Raw genomic sequence first — 24,380 nt, forward strand, 5'->3', positions numbered from 1 at the left:
ATTCTATCTAAAAAAGCATATATAAAAGCTTTATCATCTTGGCCCTGGCTGGTTGGCTCAGTGGTAGAGCATCAGCCGGAGTGTGGAAGTCCTGGGTTCGATTCCCGGCCAGGGCTCACAGGAGAAGCACCCATCTGCTTCTCCACCCTTCCCCCTCTGCTTCCTCTCTATCTCTCCCTTCCCCTCCCGCAGCCAAGGCTCCACTGGAGCAAAGTTGGCCCTGGGCGCTGAGGATGGCTGCATGGCCTCCACCTCAGGTGCTAGAATGGCTCTGGCCGCAACGGAGCATCGCCGCTGGTGGGCATGCCAGGTGAATCCCGGTTGGGCGTATGTGGGTCTGTCTGACTGCCTTCCCACTTCTAACTTCAGAAAAAAAAAAATCATCTTTCTCTATATGTCTTCATATAGACAACTTCTTATAAAATGTTTATAAAACTAATTTCCTACCTGGTTGAGGTAAAAAAAGAACTCATGACTGCCAGGTAACAGCAGTTACTTTGGAGGCTCCATTTTTGTTTATTTTTCTGACATGATACTTGTTTGATTATATTACTCAAACCAATTATAAGGCGCTGCTGATAAAAGTATCTTGCCTCTCCAACCTGGGTGGTTGCTGACAGCTAGTTACCAAAAGCTATCACCAGTTTACAACAGGAACTCCACACAGAAGGCATGATGGAAAGCCACTTTATTTTTCCCTAGATAAATTTTAAAATAAAGGATTTTAATGGGAAAACTTTTAGTACCGACATGTCCCGCTGAATGCCAGCAGCACCTTGTCTCTCATGCACCTCGGAAGCCACGTCAAAGTCCAGTCAGTACACACGTTTCTCCATGGCCCTTCAACAGTTTTGCGTGTTCAAAATTTTCTATTTTGCTTTAGCAAATAGCAACATAATTTAAAACTTTCGTTCTCCCAAGTGACACCTAAAATACAGTCCTATATTTATTAATACAGTTAAAAAAATAAAAGCCTTAAAAAAAATTCATGGTATGAGTTCATGGTGCTAACTGCGTAATCTCTTCAAAAGTAAGATCATTTAAAAAACTCCTACATAACAACCTTCTGGTTTAATTTGAAAGGCTTGAGATCTGAACTCTAGTAAGACTGGTAAGTCAATGTACATATCGATTTTTGATGTAGTTTTTACTTGCCTTGGGAGAGTTAATTTCCACTGTCCAGTGAATGAATGCCTTTCAAATATTAATAAATATGTTACAGTATTTACAAGCATTCTTAGCTACTCTGATACTAATACAACGCTAATAAGCCTGGGGAATGAAAAAAAGATCTCCCAGCAGGGTGAGTTCTTGAGGTCTGGGACAGAAGCAAGGGTGGGTGCCCGAGCCGGGAGGGAGTAGGGGGAGCGCTAGGGGGTGTGCTGGGAGGACTGCTCAGGTGGACACGCCAGGTTCCCGCTGAGGCCGGCCAGCCAACAGCAGCCTCGCTGTTGAGTCAGAAATAAATGCCAAAAAGCCGGAAACCAGAACGAGGAGAAACACTGTAGAGGTATGTTATTTTAGTAGTAAGAAGAGAAAGGTAGACCCATGGTCATGCTAAGGATTGTAAGACCACCCTCTACAAGCTGTTGAGTGAATTACTCTCTGGAATTACCGTATTTAGTTGAGGTATTGGGTACACGTCATGTGGTAAAGAAAGAGTTAAATGCAAGAAATCATTTTGGCAGCAAAAAATGATGCTAATTCAATTTCTACAATTTTAACTATGTTGCGTGCCCTTTTCTTATACACTGTTTTCTGCAAATTGTCCCGTGAAGATATACTATCCATGACCTCTTTAATGCGTTTGGTGAACCTCGTTAGTGCTGTTTAAGAATTTACATTCTAATGCTCTGGTAAGAGGTGGTCCGAATGCCCAAATCAGTCTGAAGATGTGAAGTCAAAGATGGAGAGGTACTAAAACATCTGCCTTGTGAACGTGGATGAAAATTCTCTTCTGGGGGTTTAGTTTTCTTATGTTTAAATAATAACCCAGAACGAGTCATTTGAAAAAGCACACTCTGCCAGGTCGTGTCAGATGCCATCCCCTCCACCTCGTGCCCTTCCTGGTGGCTGTGCAGAGGCTCAAGCCCAGGCCTTCAAAGGTGTGGCTCCCACCCGACTATCTCGGGGAGAGTTCAGATGGTCCCTTTGGAAAATTTTATAAATGAGATTCACCCAATATAACGTTTAAAGCTCTTAAATAAGAGTCTTAAAATAATTTAAACATTTGCATAATCAATAAAGGTTCTCTGGTGGCCCACTTTTACATGCAAATACATACAAACTGTTAACATGCATTATTTTAGTCAACTGGTAAAGTTTATTTCATAAGTATAAGTAATTTTAAGCCATTTACTCAATTGTAAATTTCAATCCATTAAAAACTACTACCAGAGCAGTTTTGAGGTATTACTGTTAATATAGAAATGTTACTCTATTTTGATGTGGTGTGAAATGGGACTGCCATGTTTTTTATTACATGGTGCTGTCCTTTGTGTTGACTACAGATGTGTTGTATAGCTGTAAGGAAATTATTGTGCGTGTGCATTAACTGATTTTCCAAACATTAATGGCAACTTGATTGATCAGTCATTTCTAAGCAGACCAAAATAATAAAGCCTAGTCCATGGCATGGGCCACACAAGCTGATAAAATTTCAGGTACCCAGTGCTGTCTTCCAGCCCTACCTTCATCCAAACCCACCTTCCTCCTTCATACACACTCACACTGTTTACAAGGAAAACTTGTGCAAAAAGCATCCAAAAAAGTCTACTGTCAGGTTATCTTATAATTTCAAAAGATCTAGACAATGTTTTTTTTTTTCCTTTAAAATTCATTTATAAAAAATAAATTTCAGTTTGAGACCTCACGTACTAAATTGTGGTTTGACTTAGCTGTGATGGCTAGACTACAAGTTATGGAAAACGTAGCTGCTAACAGATGGAACTGGCTCCCTCCCCGGTGTGGCTGATGGCTGGCACCCCATGCTGTGACAACCTGTGCGTAGTTAACTGAAACACACGCAACCTGTTGACAGACGTTTAGTCATCCTTTGTCCCGAAACTCAAACAAAACTTACTTTTTAGACCTCCATTTTAAAACTACAGGCAGCCACAATACATGCAAGACAGGGAACGGAAGCCAGTCACCCACTCGGCCACACTGACCGGCTGCACTGGGGCTCAGAGGATATGGTCACCCACTCGGGTGTACAGCTTATTCAGATGTTTGCATTAAAATGCTGGCATAAGTCCCTCCCGCAGTTTCATCCTAGAGCAACAAGAGTCTCAAGTCAGTTGGACAGCATGAGCAGTCCTAGGTTTTGTGCTGTGAGAGGATCGCCAGCCCCCCGGTGCTGGCTGTGCGGCGGGGCTGTGGTCACTATGTACATTAGATAGGAACACTGTCGGGTGGAAGTGCCAATATGACTTACTGCTTAGAACTGTGCTGACGTCGACACCCTAAGTTAGGCTGATTCTCACATGAGAAGCTTTTACTTTAGTCAGAAAATTATTTGAGAAATAGTAAGGAACAAAAACTTAAGGAAGAAATTTCTGGCCTCCAAATCCAAACACAAAACACAAGAAAGCAAGTTTCAAACTATTGTCCCTTCAGTGCAAACGAGCAATCGGCTGACCTGTCACTTATCATCAAACGATATGAACACGGCATTCAGGCTGTGGAACAATGTGATGCAGCAGAAACCTGATCTAATGCAAATCAAGCCTATTAACTAAAACCACGGCAAGGAGAGACAGTCCAGCCCAGTGTCTCCAGCGCTAATGCCGCCTCGGAACACAGAAGCGACTGAAAGGCACCAGCTCAGATCTCATTGATAGTCCTCTCCGAAGGGCAGTACTCCGAGGGGCCCGGGGAGGACATATAGAAAGACTGTGTTTTCCTTTTTAACCGGGCTCTCTTGTTGGCCAACACCAGGCTACGCCGGCTTGAACTGATGATTTCCGAAATAAACTTTTTGCAGTCTACACACACCTCCATAGTACTCCAGTCTTCCATTAACTCTTTGGGAAATTGTAGTTCTTCATCTGACTTGTCCACAGACTTAGATTTTGAGGAGAATCTGGAAAAACAAAACAAAACAAAATGTTTAAAACATCCAGTACTGTTACTCATAGTTCTGCTGCAATACTAAGAAAATATGTGCAAAAACCCGAAAACGTCTGCAGACACATTATGGTATGGATGGCGAGTGAGTGAGTCACGTCGTGCTCTTCCAGAGAAGGGTTTCTAATTGAAGAAAAGGGTTAAGATATTTTTAAAAACAGAAACCAGGAAACATGTTTCATGAAGAAATAATACTGAAAATTCTCAGCATCCCTTCTAGAATATTTAGAAAATAGGATAGAGTAGTCAGCACCTGATTACCACACATATACAGATTATGAACTTTAACAACTAAGACAAAATAAAGTTCATGTTGCTACGTCTCACCGATGAATCAGTGAGGGACTTCAAGTTCTTTCTCCAACGACCTCATGTCATGGTTCATGAACATTGTTAGTTAACTACAGACGGTAGTCAGGCTACAGGAAACTGAGGTAATTTATCTCAATCCTATGACACATCTTGAAAAATGATCTTTGGACCAGCTTTCTTGTAATTTCTGTATTTATCAAATATGCTTCTCCCTCCCCAACAATTCTCTATACTTGGATTCCAAAGACTTGGAGTTAACTAAACCAGAATCATCATAAATGTTTTGGTTGTATTTGAAAATAACTAGAAATCACCTATTCATTTACCATTTTAATTAAGCCCAACAGGATGCAGGCTGAGAGTAGTGTAGAAAAGAACGGATGACCACCCATGATCAGAGGTCATCAGGGACCAGCTGTGTCTCAGAGCAGAGAGTCGCAAGCACAGGGACAAGCAGTCTTGGCACGAGTCCCTTGCTGGGGCTCCCACCTTCCTTACCTCACTGTCCAGAGCCCTGCCGACCCACCCCACAATCCCCAGTGGGTGGCTGGTACGTCAAACCTTAACCCTGTCAGGCCCAGCCAGGGCGTGACCTTGCTGGCCCGAGCAACACCAACCTTACTCTGCATTAAATGCTAAAGGAACAACTTTTGCATTCAGCCAACTTTTTTTACTCTTAAATTGCCAGCTCTTGGCATAAAGCTTCATTTCTGCCTTTGCAATAGGAAACTAAATTGTAGATCATTGTAAACATGGGATTTTCTTTCAAAACTAAAGAAGGAAAGAAAGATCAGACAATGCAAGTTTTCAACTCCATTGAAAACAAGGGCTGATTTAAAGATGACTTTTAAAGGACACACAAAAGTAATTATTTCTAAACAAATAAACTGGGAGTCAAGTATCCTTCAGTTAGCTAACCAGTATACCTTGACAAGTTAACTTGGAAGTTTTGTATGCAATTTAAAACTATGTTAACATCGCCTGACCAGGTGGTGGCACAGTGGATAGAGCGTTGGACTGGGAAGCAGAGGTCCCGGGTTTGAGACCCCGAGGTTGAAAGCTTGAGTGTGGGCTCATCTGGTTCGAGCAAGGCGTCACCTGGTCTGCTGTAGCCTCCTGGTCAAGGCACATATGAGAAAGCAATCAATGACCAACTAAGGTGTCGCAACTACTACTGATGCTTCTCATCTCTCTCCCTTCCTGTCTGTCCCTATCTGTCTCTCTCTCTCTCTCTGTCACACACACAAAAAACAACTATAGTAACATCAACCAACCAACCCAAACCCTCTCGAGCCCAAACCTTGCCACGCATCACCACAAGTCATTCCTTTACAAAGGATGCTCTGCAGACCCAGGCCTCCTGCTCACCTGGCGATGCTCCGGAGTGGCCGGTGGTGGCTAAGGGGAGGTTTCTCGGGCCTCATACTCTCCCCTCTTTGCGATGCAGAAGGTCCCAATGAAAAGATAGGAAGAGTGGAATATGGCTTGGATGGCAGCCGCATCTATCATCCCAAATAAAACTGAGAATGAGCAGTACTGTTAAAAAGGCAGTCTATTAAAATTAATATTGTTATATTTCACCAGTTTAGCTTACCTTTTTGCAACACTGTGAGCACACGGGCCTGTGTACAAAATCAGAAGTATTATTACTTAGCATGATACCAAAGACATGATACCAAAGATGTGATTGGAGGATTAGAGAGAAGCCAATGGCTACATGGTTGTGAATTTCTACAATAAATTGAAAAAACTCTCTGGTTCTTCTATCAGAATATAAAAAATTGATACTACTGTGGATTGCCAAAAAGATAATCTGTAAAACTTTAGTCTTATACTATTTCCTATAAAAGGATAAACTTACATCTGGAATTTTAATATTTGTCTAACTAAGGGTCACATGACAATCACATCTATTTTTTTTCTGTTCAAACATGACATATTATTATAGAATTATCTTGGTTATGTAAAAGAAATAAATGAAGAGAAACATTTTCTAGGTTTAATACCAAATAACTGTTTGATCCACTCTTTTGAAGAAATCAGTATTCCTCACCCACAAGCATAGCGCAATATAATAAAAGATTATTTTTAATATTGTTCCTGTGCAGAAAAATGATGAAACAATAAAGTTAACTGACACTTCTTTGACTACTGTCATCAATTACAAGAAAAAGCAACAACAACCTTACCTCTTACAGAACTGACAGGTGTACGACCAGGTAAAGAAGGAAAATCTCCTGGTTCGGCAACAAAAGCAAAGCTAGAAATTTAAATGTAAAAGAAGAAAACAGGCATCGCCAACAATTAATTTCCTAATTTAGATGGTTGATTACACTTTACATTCATACATTGGGGAAGTTTAGTACATGGAAGGAAGAAATCATTCAAAACCCCTGTGTTTATGTTTGGCTCTGTGACAATTAAAATATGTCTTTATATTTAATTATGATTTTACTTTTACAAAGTAATAAAAGGCCACCGCTCTCTAGTCTCACCGTCATGGAAGCAATCGGAAGGAAGTTCTGAACAAGTCTTCCTTGTGTAATGACTAAATGCAGACATGGTTTAATGAAGGCACACCATTATTTATTATGGCTCCAGAAGTTTTCATTTCTAAGGGAGAAAACACTCCCCTTGGTGAACAAGGCAGAACAGGAACTGACTTCTGCAGAGTAAGCCTCTTACCGCCTACAATCCCCTGTGCGTCCTGTACCATCTGGGTGGCAGAGAGCTCCCTCAGGAGACCTTGCCTGTGAGTGACCCTTCTGCTAACCCTGCTGATTAATCAACTTGAAACAGCTCTACCTTTCCTTTTTTCAGGGCAGTGTAGACATCTTTATATTGTTGGTATTTTTCCAGCTCTGCCTTCACCAGGACCTGGCGAATATGCATCACTTCCTCCACAGTAAGAGCGAGGCATTCCACTGGGTAGCAGAATTCCTCCTGAAATTCAAAATTCCACATGAATAAGAAACTCCCACCCCCTTTGCTGGCATTGCAAATTTCCCTTTAGATCAGACACCTGGTTAGTAGCTTCAGAGAAGAAAAGAGGCCTCAATGAACACTGGAGCAGAGCTGGCTTACTCTGGGGACCACATAATTTTGAATTACACCAAGACAACAGTTGGCAAAAACCTTTTGGGACCATGGGGACCTACTGACGTTTCCAAAAAGTAAAAGTTCTTCACATTTGTTTAGCTATGTATCTGAAATCTTGAAAAATATTTTGTTCTAAACCAACTTTATGTCAGTTGTCTCCTATGATTATGCAAAGACACTATTTAATGTTCTGTTGTATACCGTATGCTAATAGATAAATAGCAAATCAACAGCATTAGTACTATTTTTAAAACTGGTTTGTGGTACCCAGAATAGCCAAAAGAGGGTGGTTAGTAATTTATACTGAGAAGCACAGTGGTAGTTACATCAGCACACCTTGAAAAATCCTAATGGCAGCAGTGGCGTTGGGACAGGTAACTACTGGTGCAGTTTACAGCCAAAAGGCAATCCCTGCAGGCTGACCCAGAGCGCTCCAGACTTCTCTTATTACTTTTAAACAACTACTGAATTCACAGTCAGCACTGAAAGATGTGGGGGAAAAGTCAGAAGAATTTCACAATAAATATTTATGTTGGCTCTCTTATGTTAATAGTTCCCCTAAAAACAGCTGAGGAAGATGTTGATGTAACTGATCCCACTGAATAAAGAGCCTAACACCCATCTGCTCCCCATCCGGCCTGCTCTTGATTGGTGGATCTAATAGAAAGACAGAACAGTCTTGTGTATTCGCACCCTGCCAGGCTTCACAAGGGCCATTGTAGCGTAGTAACACTGAAACTTAATGTTCTCGGCACAAACACATTGTAATTCACTCCCACACACACACAATAGTACTGCTCACAGGCATTCTGGAATCAAACAAGCCAAATGAGAAAGCACATGACTACGAATGCAGTTTTAACATTCAGTTCTGTCTTTCAATCAGAGAAAAACAAAAACAAATCTAGGTTGTAAAGCTGATAAACATTAGCATTTACTAAAAAAAAAAAGTAGGTTGAAGAACTACTGGTTTTTACTGACAATCAATACTAAATTGTCTCTTTTCAAGCTAACTTAAGGAAGGTTAAATTTGCTTAAAAATGTTTGGGGGAAAAAAACTGCACCTGAGTTATTAAGATGAAGAACGTAGTATTTGGAGGCTGGGAAAATAGCCTATTCAGAAAGATTATATCACTTCCCTCTAAGATGTCTAAAACACTTAAAAAAAAATCACCGTCACATAACTTTCTTTCAGTAGGAAAGGATTTCAAAAATAATAGGAGTAAATGGGCATGTCCAATATCTACCTTGTCTGGCTCCACCCTGAGACAAGGTCTCTGTGAAGATTAGGCCATTAAAACCTCGCTAGGTAAGTATTGTTGGCTGCACACATCTGCATGACAGCTTTTCTGAGCTCTGAACATATTTCACAGAACTTTTTTGGTGGTAATTTTCATTCATCAGTTGTGAGTACGACTGTGGCACATTTTTGGACAGTTAACTCTGTGACAAAATTGCTGACTTAGAACAAAATAATGTATAAATCTAGCAAATAACTGACATTTGCTGTTGTGCATGCTAAGGAGATGGCAAATAGTGCCAACTTAATTAACTTTACAACACGAATGCCTGGGCTGGCAGGGGGGGACCCTTTTCACAGCAAGGACCCACTGGCACGGGGAACACCAGACAGCCTTCAGTTCTCATTTCCTCAGTCGGAGTCACACTTTCAACTCACTGTTTGAACCACTTGCAAATCCAGTACTGAGCAGGATATAATAGAAAATTGTAGATTTTTTTTCGTGTTCTTTTCTTTTTAAAAATTTCAACTTGGGTTACCCTTTAGAAGATAACTTCTACCAGGCCAAATGCTAATGTTTTAATTCTGGTGCTTTCCCAAGGACAACAAAACTTTAATGCAACATGAAAGAAAATAATAAAGAATTACTAGTTTTCATTTTTTTTAATTGACAAAAAATATTGATTTAACATCCCCAAAGCCAAATTAAACCTTAAAAGATCATGCTGAGATACTAATGCTCCAAAAATAGAGAGCACTCAGGGTTCTCACGGGGGGTGGGGGGGGGAGCGAGAGCCCCCTCCCATGGTGACGCTGGGCTTGCTTCTCCCACGCGAGCACTAAGCTCATTTTCACGGCAAGACGTGGACTACAAGCACTAGAGTAGCAGAACTCTGTAATTCCCTTGCTTCTCTGTGCTTCAAAATGACTCTCAAATTTAGGAAAGGGAAGCTAAATTCTAAAGTGTTCTAATAATGATTACAATGTGCTATAGCAGCAGATGTGCCTTTAAGTTTAGAACTTACTTCTATATGTGTCACTAAAATTACAAAGTTTCTTTTCATGAGTTTGGTTACATTTACAAATCGTTCAAAGGGGTCAGAGTTAGATGGCACAGCAACTAAAGAGCAAAATGTGTAATTTGGTTACTGAGCCACAGAGAGAAATGGGTGTAGTCATATTTTATATAGTGTTCTTGATTAGCAAAAACTTCATAACTAAGTAGCAGATACTTAAAATTTGTCCGACCAGCTCAGCTGGTTGGAGCCTCACACACAAGAATCAACCAATGAATGCATAAATAAGTGGAACACAAATTGATGTTTTTCTCTCTCTTCCTTTTTCTCTCTAAAATTAATCAGTAAATTAAAAAAATTAAATTATTCAAAACAACGTTTTTTGTTTTTAAACTAAAGAAAGGCAGATTAAAATAAAAACAGCAACTATTATATTTAATTACTCTTTTCCTTTTCCAAGTTTAACTTTAAAACTTGGAAGTGAATTTTTTGCCTAAAATAATATGGATTTAGTATACAGATATCTGTATTTGAGAGGACTGACAATAAAATAAAAATTTCGAGAGATCTTCAGTAATAGCAGTAGTGACAGCAGTTAAAATGCCATCCCTGCACTTGATTGTACTACCCAGCTGGCCAGATATAAACACGGGGAAAAGATCAGAGATTTATTCTATATCTCATGACAAATACGCAGGGAAAGGGATTTGTTGTTTCTCGTTTCCATTTACAATTTCTTTTCTAAATCAAAATGGGAAATAAAGAATAATAATGAAGCCAGCCGCTGGCTCACTTGTCAAAGATGTGTTTAGTAAATGAGGGACCTGGATGAGGTAGAGCAGGAAAGGCCGTGCCAACACTGGTCAGCAGCATGCACTGCACTGCAGGTGGGAAGCTTCACTAGAGTCCAGGGCTTTGGAAATTATTACACTTTCTGTAAAAAAATACATTCTGGGCCCTGGTCGGTTAGCTCAGTCAGTTAAGAGTGTCGTCCAGAAAGGACAAGGTTGTAGGTTCGATCCCCTGGCAGGGCACACACGGGAAGCAACTAAAGAGTGCATGACTGAGTGGAACAACAAATGAATGCTTCTCTTCCCCCTGCCCTCTCCCTCCCTTCCTCTTTCTATCTCTCTAAAAATCAATAAAAATTAAATCCTGGCCAGACAGCCTGGTTGGTTAGAGCATCATCCAAGAGAACAGAGATTGCTGGTCAGGGTACATATAGGAACAACTTGACATTCCTGTCTTTCTCAAAAGAAAGAAAAAAATATATATTCTGTATGAAAACTTCAAAAACAACTATAAACTGCAGGATTACTTAAAATATTTAAAATAATACAGACGATGTATGTACTATAGAATTGTACACCTGAAACCTATATAATTTTATTGACCAATGTCACCACAATAAATTCAATAAAAAAGAAAATAATATCAATAAAAAGATAACTTAAAATTTCTCTCTACAAAGAAGTAGGTTGTCATAAAAACCACATACCAACATGACCATCACAACCAGCTTTATGAAAGGTGCTGGGGAGAGAAAGATTCTCTGGGCCCAGGGGGACACATGCTATGGGTCCGCAGCCCTCACAGCTCAGGGCGTGGTGTGCAGACACAGGCAAAGACAGGGCTCTGTGGGAGGCAGAGCCCGGAGTGACCCGGCCTGGCAGGCAGCGCCCACAGGCTCTCAGAGTGCCTCTGATACAGAGAAGGAGCTGACATTCCCCTTGCTGTACAACGGGGCTGTTGAAAGAGACACGCTCACAGTTCCCTATAATCTGATGCTGCATTTTGAGTTTGTTGTCCTTTCAAAGTTATTTCTTCTCAACTGAGATGGTGGTATGATCTATGCATCCTAAGAAGATTGGAATCAATGATCAGAAGCCAAGTGCCCATCTAAGCTGTTAATTCTCGCAGAGTGCAGGAGTTGAGGTATCACTGTCAAAGAGATAGAGTACAGGAATTCCCAGAACCAGCAGAAAGAGGCCAACCTTGGAGGATTTCCACCTGCTGATAAAAGCTCTCTCACACAGATAATACATAGCCCCTGCTACCCCAAACACGGCGGCTTCAAAGGGATGAGAGCCGAGCAGAGAAGCGGTTTGGATGGTAGAGTAAAGTGGTCGGAAAGGCGTCCTGGGCCATACACTGGGTATCCTAGGAACCTGAGCAATAGATAAGGGAAGAGGAAATGGCAGTGGGAAAGAAAAGGAGAAAATAATGCTGAACATGAGTGACCCACAAATAGTGATTACAGAGCATGAAAGAAAAATGAAACAAAAACAAAAACACCACACAGGATGTTAATGGTCGATTCCACTCATGTGTCCACACCAGTCTCTGTACCCAGATGTTGTAAACACTGTGTTTACACAGCAAAGTCCTGAGCTTCAGGTTTTTTAACTGGTTGTACAGTGAACACTGAGTTTCCTAGGTCGGGCCGGGATGCAGGATGGGGCAAGAGCCTGCTATCCAGAGAGCAGGGAACTAACTGCATCACGCAGGCCCCTGCCCCCCGGGTGAGGTACTTCAGAAACAAGCAAGCAGCCTTTCATTTAGATGGGCATCACCCTCAATCATTTGATCAAATGATGAAAAAAAAAATCACATTTTTAAACATCCTAAAGAAAGGGAGGGAGATATAATAAAAATAAGTGAATAACAACAAAGACATTTCCGCCATTTTCATTAAAGGGATTACAAACACAAAATGATTCCTGGTTTCTAAATTGTAGCTGAAAATTTTAATTATGATACCGAAAAAACATTACTCATCAAGCTAGAGGGCACTACACAGACAAGTGTAATCTGATGGGTTTCTTGAGGTAAGCTACTAACAAGAAAGGTCACTACCTGACCTGGATGTTATTTTCTCTCAGCTGGTGCCTAGGCGTCCCTGGAGGAAGCCGGTTCTATGGAACCCGAGTCCAGTACTAACCAGAGGTGCCACCCAGTGCCTTTTGCTGAGACCCTTCTTAGTGACTGCAGACTGGTTTCACTTGGCTCTCTTCTCCATGAAAACCACTCACAGACCCACCAACCGCATGCTACCCCTTGCCAGGAAATACACTTCACGGGCCCCTGATACGGACTGATGATAGTCTTTCTTGGCAAAACTGCTATTCCTATCTGAAACTTCTTCGTAGTGGATCTGATAGTTGGTTAATAATTTTAAAATTTATGTCTAACCTCAACAATGATATCATATGACCACAAGGCCAGGTACATACCTAGATACTAAACTGGCTTCCAGAAAAAGCCATGTGAAGAGAAAACTCTATTATCAGACTTGTGAAAAATCACTTAGGAGCTGCTTCCTACATATTTTTAAGTTGGAACAGTAACTGTAATAAGTTTTGCTAAAGCAATAACTTATTTGCATTAACAAAAAGTCTTCAGATTTTAAGTCTGAACCTGTGTGGTTAGAGCTCTGTTTTCCTGCTGTATTTCATCAAGTATCAGTGTTATTTAGGAGTTAAGAGGAATCCTGTTGGAAATTGCTATAAAATCATCAAATCTTTAATCGTATTGTTTGGGAGCAGAGAAAACTGACCAAATTTCAACACTGTAAGCTCTGTTCAAACTTCGTGTCTTCACAATAACCCACTATCTCCCTCTACTTTTGAGTGTTCATCAGAGCCTTAAAATATGCACTAAGCATATTCCAGTTTTTTTTTTATTCATGAGTATCTGAAAAAACACTAGCTGCTAGGTTGCCAGTAAATCTATTGACTGAAGCCTCACATCTTGCCTACAAATATTTCAGAAGTCAAGAGAGACTACAGAAGAATCTCTGCAGACCTCCTCTGGCTGGTGTACCTATTCCTCCTGGCAGGGCCTGTGTCCAATGTCCCACTGTTCTCAGAAATGAGTGGCCATCACATGAATCCAAAAGTTTCTGGAAAGCCGCAAAAACTGTCAACCAGTCCAAACAGCAGCTTCGGCTCCAAAACATACTTGGAAACAATGAACAATGGTTTCTAATGGATCAAAAGTCTCCCCTGGTACAATAAATAGTCTACTGTAGCCAGACTTTGCTAAGTTTTTTTTTAATTAGTTTTTAACAATTTTTAAATGGATTAATACCCTTTAAACGGAAGAAAATATTTCTTTAATAAGCTATACTTTCAACCACTGATAAGTCTTCTGGGGAAAAATAAGGTGCTTTAAGTGAACAAAGAATGGCCATATTTCATTTAGGTTGCTGTTAGGGGTAGTTTTCTTTAGCTATTAAAAACAATTAAGGTAATTTAAAGTTCACTCTAACCCTTGGAAATTTTTCTCCTAATTATCATCTCAAGAAAGATAATGATTACGGGCCCTCTAACTGTTCCTTCAGTTAAGGTGCGGCCTCCTCGTTACTTACCAGAGACCGGGAGCTCTGCCTGGACGGTGGCAGAAACTGTCTCACGTTAGTGGGCGTCTCCTTTTCAATGGAATGGCGTCTCTGGGGCGGCTGCCGTCTCTCAGGCTGGGGTGTTGACGATATGGGCAGAAATTTCGGAGGTGCTAAATAAGTGAATTAACCAAATGAGAATGAACTTTCTTACTGTGAGGACTGTGATAGCAGAATCTTTGCAAGATAAAACCTGCTACAGAAAATTGCAAGGAAATAGTAAAACATACATACTCTGTGCTTTTAATATTCATTCAAATTCACACATAAAAACACAATATAAGTACAGTCTCCCATTTGGACATACAAATGCCCTCATGTTATTTTCCATGGAATTTTGCAATTAAAGATTCTCAGAAATATTTTTTAAAATAAGGTAAAAATATGTAGTCGGTATATCTAAAAGGTTCCCAGATGAGCCTAACCTACAGTGGCGCAGTGAACAGAGCATTGACCTGGAACACTGAGCTCACTGGATCAAAAACCTGGGGCTTGCCTGGTCCAGGCACATATGGGAAGCAATCAATGAACTAAAGTGAAGTAACTGTGATCTCTCTCCCTCTCTCTCTAACGCAATAAAATAAAAATCTTATTAAAAAAAAAAGACTCCCAAATCATACCAAGAGTCTTTTAAATTTTTTTCTAGTTTTCAATTACAATTTACATTAATATTACTCTGTGTTAGTTTCAAATGTACAGCACGGTAGTTAGACAGTCATGTACTGTACTTTACAGAGCGGCATACCAAATCCTTAAGTGTTCCCTCCTCAACAGTCTCTTTTTAAAAGATGAAATATGAAAAGTTTCCCTTCTTGATGTTTATCAAGACATTCTGTCCTTAGATTTAAATTAAGCTGTATTTAAATTTCAAAAATATAAACTCCAGCTTTGATGTTAATATTGTCCTACTGCTTTCGTCTGCCTAGAATATTTTGGGACAGGATTTAAAAGGAGAATGTCTTAGAGTCTGAATGGTTCTGGATTCACATTTTGAAAACAAAAGAACATTAGCAATAAATTATACTTCCAGAGTTTCTTTTAATACTTCTCCCTACTCTCTCTGCAAACAGTAAGGCTGTTTCAATGTAATGGGTGAGAAAAGTAAAAGTCAACACAAAGTTAAATATGATCTATCTATATGGATAGTCCCACCAAGAGAAATCAGTAAAGGAAAACAAAACATAATTTCCAGATAATAACCAAGGTCAGTTCATGTTATTTTTGATATAATCTGTTTAAATAAATCAAAATACTATTTAAAGAATTTCAACCACTAAAACCTCTACGTATATAGGAAGTTAAGGCAATGTTCTAAGGGTATCTTATTATGTAAATTTTTTCTCTTGGCAAGTTTTTATTTTATTTATTTATTTTTTTCTCTTGGCAAGTTTTTAAATTGCAGTACAATATACTTAACATAATACCACTGTAACCATGTTTACACTAGAGTTCAGTGGCACTGAATTCATATGGCTGTGCAATCACTACCACCATCCATCCCCATAACTCTATTGATTTTAGAGAAAGGAGAGAGAGAAGGGGGGGGAGGGAGAAGTAGGAAGCATCAACTCCTAGTAGTTGCTTTTCATATGTGCCTTGACCAGATAAGCCTGGGTTTTCGAACCGGTGACCTCAGCATTTCCGGTTGATGCTTTATCCACTGCGCCTCCACAGGTCAGCATCCCCATAACTCTTTTTATCTGTAAAATTGAAACTCTACATCCATTAAACAGTAAGCCCAGGGGAACTCCCATTCTACCCTCTGTCTATGATTTTGACTACTCTAAGAACTTCAGGTAAGTGGAATCATACAATATTTGCTTTCTTGTGATTGCCTTGTTTCATTTAGCATAATGCCATCAAGGTTTATCTGTTGTGGGCTATTACAAAATTTCCCTTCTTTTTAAGGCTGAATAATATTTCATTGTATGCATACACCACATTTTGCTTATCCATTCATCCACTGTTGGACAGTTGGGCTACTTCCATTATTTTTTTTTTAAGATTTTATACTTTGGAAAAATGTCTGTTTGAGTTCTCTGCCTATGTTTGAATTGGGTTGTAGTCCTTCTGTTAAGTTTTAGGAGTTCCCTATGTATTCTGGAAATGAATCCCTTATCAGATATACAATTTGTAAATATTTTCTCCTATTTTGTGGGTTGCCTTTTTACTTTGTTCATAGTGTCTTTTGATGGACAATAGTTTTTAATTTCATGAATTCCATTTATCTATTTTTTCTTTTGTTTTCTGTGTCTTTGCTGCCATATCCAAGAAATCACTGCCAAATCCACTGTCCTGAAGCTTTTGCCCTATGTTTTCTTCTGAGTTTTATTATGATAGGTCTTACATTTAGGTCTTTGATTCATTTTGAGTTAATTTTTGCATATTGTATTAGGTAAGGGTCTAACTTCGTTCTTCTGCATGTAGATATCCAGTTTTCCCAGTGCCATTTCTTGAAAAGCCTCTGCTTTCCCCTTTAAATGACCTTTGCACATCTGTCAATCATTTAATCATATATGTGAGGGTTTATTTAGTCCATTGGTCTAGATGTCTCTTTTTATCCAAATGTAATACTGTATTGATTACTGTAGCTTTGTAGCAGTCTAAAATCAGGAAATGTGAGTTCCACAGTTTTGTTCTTCCTTCCTTTTCAAGACTAATTTGGCTATCCAGGGTTCCTTGAGATTCTGTATGAACCTTATAGTGGCTTTTTTTCTATTTCTTCCGGATACGTCATTGACATTTTGATAGGTATTGCACTGACTCTAAAGATGCTTTAGGTAGTATTGATATTCTAACAATACTGTCTTCCAATCTATGAACATGAAATGTGTTTCCATTTATTTATGTCTTCTTTATTTAGCAATGCTTTCTAGTTTTTAGTGAAAAATTCACTTTCTTGATTAATTCCTAGGTATTTTATTCTTTTTGATGATATTATACATGAAATTGTTTTTGTAATTTCCTTTTCAAATTGTTCATTGTTCACACATAGAAAATGTAACTGATCTTTTTTTTTTTTTGGTATTTTTCTGAAGTTGGAAACGGGGAGGCAGTCAGACAGACTCCCACATGCGCCCGACGGGATCCACCCGGCACGCCCACCAGGGGGCGATGCTCTGCCCATCTGGGGCGTTGCTCTGCCGCAATCAGAGCCATTCTAGCGCCTGAGGCAGAGGCCACAGAGCCATCCTCAGCGCCCGGGCAAATTTTGCTCCAATGAAGCCTTGGCTGCAGGAGGGGAAGAGAGAGACAGAGAGGAAGGAGAGGGGGAGGGGTGGAGAAGCAGATGGGCGCTTCTCCTGTGTGCCCTGGCTGGGAATCAAACCCGGGACTCCCACACGCCAGGCTGACGCTCTACCATTGAGCTAATCGGCCAGGGCAATGTAACTAATTTTTGTGTGCTGATTTTGTATTCTGCTACTTTGCTGAGTTCATTTATTCTAAGATTTTTTTGTGTATGTGAAAACCTTAGGTTTTTCTATATATGATATAACATAATACCATCTTCAGAAAAAGATACTTTTACCTTTTCTTTTCTAATTTAGATAACTTTAATTTCTTTTTCTTGCTGAACTGCTCTGGCTAGAACTTCTAGTACTTTATTGAATAGAAGTGAAAGCAGGGATCCTTGCTTTGTTCCTGATTGTAGTAAAAATACTTTCAGTCTTTTACCACTGAGTATGTTTGCTGTGGGCATTTGTTATGTTGAGGTAGTTTTCTTCTATTCCTACCTAGTTTTTGAGTGTTTTTACAATGAAAGAGTATTAAATTTTTTCAAATGTTTTTTCTACATCAATCATGTTGCTTAAAAAAGTTTGTTTTTTCCCACTGAGAGAGAGAGAAGAAGGGAGAGAGAGAGAGAGAGAGAGAGAGAGAGAGAGAAGCATCAACTTGTTATTTCACGTAGGTGTTCATTTAGTTGTGTGTACTCGCTGATTGCTTCTCATATGTGCCCTGACCAGGGATGAAACCTGTGACATTGGACCACTGGGACAATGCTTTAGTCACTGACCCACCTGGCCAGGGTCCAATGGCTTTTCCCTTTCATTCTGTTAATGTGGCATATTATACTGATCAATTTCCTTATGTTGAACTATCCTTGCATTCCACAAACAAATATCACTTGGTCATATATAATCATTTAAAAATGTTGAATTCTTTTTGCTACTATTTGTTGAGAATTTTTGCATTAATGTTCATAAAAAGTACTGAGTCTGGAATTTTCTTGTAGTGTCTTTGTGCGGCTTTGGTATCAGGGTAATGATAGTTTCATAGAATAAGTTTGGAAGTACCCTCCTATTCAAATTTAAAAAAATTGAAGCCCTGGCTGGTTGGCTCAGTGGTAGAATGTCGGCCTGATGTGTGGAAGTCCCAGGTTCGATTCCCAGCCAGGGTACACAGGAAAAGCGCCTATCTGCTTCTCTACCCTTTCCCTTATCTCTCTCTTCCTCTCCCCCAGCCAAGGCTCCATTGGAGCAACGCCCCAGATGGGCAGAGCAATGCCCCCTAGTGGGCATGCCGGGTGAATCCCAGTCAGGTGCATGCAGGAGTCTATCTCTCTGTTTCCTCGCTTCTCACTTCAGAAAAATACCAAAAAAAAAATTTTTTTTTGAGAAAGATTGACATTAATTCTTTGAATGTTTGGCAGAATTTACTAGAGAAGCATTGGTTCCTACCCTCTTCTTTGCTTGGAGATTATATGATTATTGATTCAGTATCCTTATTAGGAATAGGGCTATTCAGATTTTTTATTTCTTTCTGACTTAGTTTTGTTAGGTTCTACAATTCTAGAAATATGTCCATTTCATTTATGTTACCAATTTGATGACATGAAATTGTTCATATTACTTTCTAATAATTCTTTTTATTTCAGTGGAGTCAATAGTAATATCCTCTCTCTCATTTCTTTCTTTTAATCATTTTTATTTTCAACTACAGCTGACATACAATATTATATTAGTTTCAGGTGTACACTTAAATGATTAGACATTATATAATTTACTAAGTGATCATCCCAATAAATCTCATACCCATCTGACTCTACATAGTTACTAAAATACTATTATACTCTCTGTGTTGTACTTTACACCCCTACAACTATTGTGTAACAACCAAATTGTACTTCTTAATCCCTTCATCGTTTTCACCCATTCCCCCAAGCCCCCTCCCAGCTGGCAACTGTCAGAATGTCCTCTGTATCTCTGAGTCTGTTTCTGTTTTGCTTCTTCATTTATTTTGGCATATTTTTAAGATTTTTTTTTTCTGAGAAAGAGAGAGATGAAGAAGGGAGAGAGATGAGAGAAGCATCAATTCGTAGTTGTGTCACTTTAGTTGTTCATGCATGTCTTGACTTGGGGGCTCCAGCCGAGCCAATGACCCCTTGCCTAAGCCAGCAACCTTAGGCTCAAGCCAGGAACCTTGGGATCATGTTGATAATCCCACGCTCAAGCCGGTGACCTCAGGTTTCAAACTGGGGTCCTCAGTGTCCCAGTTCTATGCTCTATCCACTGTGCAACCACCAATCAGGCCAGATTCATTTGTCAATAGATACGTATTTATTGTCATTTGTTCATATTTTTAATCTTTTTATTGTTCTTAAAGAAAATCCTTTTTTTTTTTTGGACAGAGAGCGTCAGAGAGAGGGACAAATAGGGACAGACAGACAGGAACGGAGAGAGATGAGAAGCATCAATTCTTCATCCTTCGTTGTTCAGTGATTGATTTCTCATATATGCCTTGACTGGGCGGCTACAGCAGACCAGCCACCTTGGGCTCAAGCCAGCAACCTTTGGGCTCAAGCCAGTGACCATGGGGTCATGTCTATGATCCTACGCTCAAGCCAGTGACCCCGTGCTCAAGCCAGATGAGCCTGCGCTCAAGCTAGCGACCTTGGGGTTTTGAACCTGTGTCCTCCATGTTTCAGTCCAACACTCTATCCACTGTGCCACCACCTGGTCAGGCAAGAAAACCCTTTAACATTTCATGTAATACTGGTTTGGTGGTGATGAACTCCTTTAGCTTTTCTTTGGGAAGTTCTTTTTTATTTATTTATTTATTTATTTATTTATTTATTTATTTATTTTACAGACAGAGAGAGAGTCAGTGAGAGGGACAGACAGGACAGACAGACAGGAACGGAGAGATGAGAAGCATCAATCATTAGTTTTTCGTTGCACATTGCGACACTTTAGTTGTTCATTGAATGCTTTCTCATATGTGCCTTGACCGTGGGGCCACAGCAGACTGAGTAATCCCCTGCTCGCGCCAGCGACCCTGGGTCCAAGGTGGTGAGTTTTTGCTCTAACCAGATGAGCCCGCGCACAAGCTGGCAACCTCGGGTCTCGAACCCGGGTCCTCCGCATCCCAGTCCAATGCTCTATCCACTGCGCCACCGCCTGGTCAGGCCTTTGGGAAGTTCTTAAAATGGCCTTTGGTTCTAAATTATAGCTTTGCTGGGTAAAGGAATCTTGCTTCTAGGTTCTTGCTTTTCATCACTTTGAACATTTTGTGCCAATCCCTTCTGGCCTGCAAAGTTTCTGTTGATAGAGCTTTTGTAGATAACGCTTTTTTTGTGCTGCTTTTAAGATTTTTTGTTGTTAACCTTTTGCATTTTAATTGTGATATATCTTGATTTAGGCTTCTTTGAGTTCATCTTATATGGGACTCTCTGTGCTTGCTGGACTTGTATATCTATTTTCTTCACCAGATTAGGAATGTCTTCCATAATTATTTTATTTTTCACATAGGTTTTCAACTCCTTACTCTCTCTCTTCTCCTTCTGGTACTCCCATGATGTAAATGTTGGTACGTTTGAAGTGCCCCAGAGGCTCCTTATACTATCCTCATTTTATAAGAGTCCCTTTTCTTTCTGATTGCTTTGTTATCATCCAAATGTCTGATTTGGTACTCTGCATCATCTACTCTACTGTTGATTCCCTGTAATGTATCCTCCACTTGTTACTGTTTTCTTCATTTCTGACTGATTCTGTTTTATGTTTTTCATCTCCATTTTCATGTCTCCTATTTCTTTGCTGAAGTCCTCACTGAGTTCATCTGCTCTTCCTCTAAGTTCACTGAACATCCTCATAAACAGTACTTTGAATTCTGCATCTGGTAGATTGCTTGCCTCTATTTTGTTTAGTTCTTTTTCTGGAGTTTTGCTCTGTTCTGTCATTTGGGATATGTTTCTTTGTCTCCTCATCTTGGCAGCCTCCCTGTGTTTTTCTCTGTGTATCAGGTAGAGCTACTATGTCTCCCAGGCTTGGTAGAGTGCCCTTATGTAGTAGGTGTCCTGTAGGGTCCAGTGGCATAGCTTCTCCGGTCAACTGAACTGGGCACTCTATGTGCACTCCCTCTGTGGGCTGTGTACACCTTTCTTTTGCAGGCTTTGCAGTTGAGCCTTGATTGTTGTTGGCACATCAATGAGAGGGATTTACACCCAGATTGGCTGGCTGCAAGCATTGCAGAGGATCAGCTAGCAGGGGCCAAGCCCATGGAACAGGATTTAGATGGCCCCTTGAGTGTGTGGCTTGTGAAGGTGGCTCTGGGGTATCCTGGGAAGTGCAGGCCAAGGTTTACCACTTCATATGTTCTGCCCGGGACCACCTGACACAAGCTTCAAAGTGATCTGCAGATGACTGCTACTTGTGCTGGGCTTGTAGATATCCAGAAGGGGCCAAGTTATGAACCAAGGTCAGTTGCTGCTGCTGTTGGACCTGGGGTAACTTAGCAAGAGGTTTGGGACATACTAAGGTTAGATGCTGCTTGAGAGATTTTAGGAATGTCTGAAATATGAGTCAAGACAGACTGTTTGTATAAAAAAAGCCACTGGAAACAGCTTGGGTGGGTTTGCAAGTGTGGTAGGGTGGGGGTCTCAGGGAATCACCAGGGCAGGGCTGATGGATACTTAGATATGGCAGTTGTGTGGTTGAAGTCCTCAGCAAAGGTACAATGGCCTCTGCCAGAACTGCTGCCTGGGAAAAGCTATCCCTCCAGCTCTTAGTTTGATGCCAGACAATTCAGTTCCTCCCCATATGTTCCTGATGCCTTTTGAGAATGCTACTCCAGCAATGGAGCTTACAGCAAGTGAATTTGAGTAAGTCTATGTGGGTCCTTTAAGAAGAATACCTGGGACTCCAGCAGCCTTATGTTTTACTCAGCTACTCTCCCCAGTGGTTTTTACTGCCAGATTTATGGGGCATTCTCTTCCTGGCACTGGAACCCTGAGCTGTGAGGGCTGGTGTGGGACTAGAACCCCTCACTCCTCATGGGGAAACCTTTGCAGCCCAGATATCCCTCCCAAATTTTATCCACCACGCATGGGTGTGGGACTAGACAGTTCTGATCTCTGTCCCTCCTACCAGTCTTGATGTGGCTTCTACTTTATATCTTTAGTTGTAGGACTTCCATCAGTTAGATTTCAGGCAGTTCTGAATGATGGTTGTTCTGTAGTTTAGCTGTAATTCTGATGTGTGTGTGGGAGATGAGAGGAATCGAGTAACCACATTTACCTATGCCATCCTCTTGACTGGAACTCAAAATTTCTTCTTTTAAATGTTTATAGCAATAAATTTCCTCATAGAACTGCTTCCACTGTGTCCCATAAATTTTGGTATGTTGTAATGTCCAATTCATTCATCTCTACGTATTTTCTAAATTCCCTGGTGATAACTTCTTTGATCTACTGCTTTTTAAAATGTATATTAATTTTCACAATTTTGTGAACTTTTCGGTTTTACCCTACTGATTTTGAACTTCATTCCATTCTGGCCAGAAAGACACTTTGTATGCTATTTGTCTTTTAAAATTGTATTTATTTAACTGATCTGAGAGAGAGAGAGAGAGAGAGAGAGAGAGAAGGAGAGAAGAAGAGAGGGAGAGAGGGAGAGAATGAGAGAGGAGAGAAGCATTGCTTTGTTGTTCTACTTATTTATACATCCAGTGGTTAATTCTTATACGTGCCCTGACCATGGATCAAACCTGCAACCTTGGTGTATTGGGACAACACTAAACAACTGAGCTAACTTGTCAGGGCTGTATGCTATGTGTCTTTTAAATTTACAGGGACTGACCAGGTGGTGGTGCAATGGATAGAGTGATGACCTGGGACACTGAGGACCCAGGTTCAAAACCCCGAGGTCACCACCTTGAGTGTGGGCTCACCAGCTTGAATGTGGGGTTGTTGGCTTGAGTGTGGAATTACAGATATGACCGCATGATTGCTTACTTGAGCATAAAGGCTGCTGGCTCAAGCAAGGGGTCACTGGTTTGGCTGAAGCCCCCTGGTTAAGGCACATATGAGAAAGCAATCAAGCGCTGCAACTATAAGTTCATGTTTATCTCTTTCCCTTCGTGTTTGTCTCTGTCTCTCAGATAAATAAATAAAATTTACAGAGATTTAATTTGGGCCTAACATATGGTCTATCCTAGAAAATGTTCCATGTGCACTTGAGAAGAATGTGCAGTCTGTTATTGGATATAATGTTTTGTATATTTCTACTATATCTCTTTGCTTTATTGTGTGTAATTCCTCTAATTCCTTATGAATCTTCTGTCTTATTGTTCTATGTATTCTTGTGAGTGGGATACCAAAGTCTCCAACCATAAGAAATATGTATTCCTTCTTTCAATTGTAATTTTTTGCTTCATATATTTTGATGGTCTTTCATTAGCTGTGCAAATTATTACATCTTTGCTGTATTTAATATTTTAATATATAATGTCCTTCTTTGTCTTTTATAACCTTTTTTGATTTAAAGTCCATTTTGTCTGATTTTAGTACAGTCATCCCAGCTCTCTTTTTGTTATTATTTCCATCCTTTTACTTTCAATCCGTTTGTGTCTCTTATAGACAGAAAATAATTGGATTGTATTTTATCCATGATGTCAACCTCTGACTTCTTTCATTTTGCTACTGTATTTTAGATACCTCATAGATTTTTGTTCTCATTTCAATTTTGTGTTTAGAGGAATTTTTAGTGAAATGTTTATATTCATTTACTACTTCCTTTTGTGTATATTCTATAGCTGTTTTCTTTGTGGTTACCATGGGAATTATATTAAATATCTGAAAGTTTTAACACTCTAATTTAGATTTACCCCAATTTAACAACACACAAAAACTCTGCTCTTGTACAACTCTATCTCCCATCACTTTTGGTTTCTTTGTGTTACAAAGTTATAT

At 40.0% G+C, this 24,380-nt stretch overlaps 1 protein-coding gene across 2 annotated transcripts in view; it reads right to left on the reverse strand.

The window, feature by feature from the left end:
* Window positions 1-595: 595 nt before the first annotated feature.
* The window catches only part of SPIRE1 (spire type actin nucleation factor 1), a 271,534-nt gene continuing 247,749 nt past the window's right edge, over window positions 596-24,380 (reverse strand). The window contains exons 11-17 of one of the 2 annotated variants that reach the window (XM_066246306.1): window positions 14,165-14,307; window positions 11,790-11,963; window positions 7,246-7,383; window positions 6,630-6,700; window positions 6,035-6,062; window positions 5,809-5,942; window positions 596-4,084 (exon numbers count right to left, since the gene is read on the reverse strand). In XM_066246306.1, the coding sequence (XP_066102403.1) occupies window positions 3,826-4,084; window positions 5,809-5,942; window positions 6,035-6,062; window positions 6,630-6,700; window positions 7,246-7,383; window positions 11,790-11,963; window positions 14,165-14,307 (947 nt within the window). In that variant the 3' untranslated portion in view covers window positions 596-3,825. The remainder of the gene's footprint in view (window positions 4,085-5,808; window positions 5,943-6,034; window positions 6,063-6,629; window positions 6,701-7,245; window positions 7,384-11,789; window positions 11,964-14,164; window positions 14,308-24,380) is intronic. The other variant, XM_066246307.1, reaches the window with a different exon arrangement.

This window comes from Saccopteryx bilineata, chromosome 11 (assembly GCF_036850765.1).
Source record: "Saccopteryx bilineata isolate mSacBil1 chromosome 11, mSacBil1_pri_phased_curated, whole genome shotgun sequence".
NCBI lineage: Eukaryota > Metazoa > Chordata > Mammalia > Chiroptera > Emballonuridae > Saccopteryx > Saccopteryx bilineata.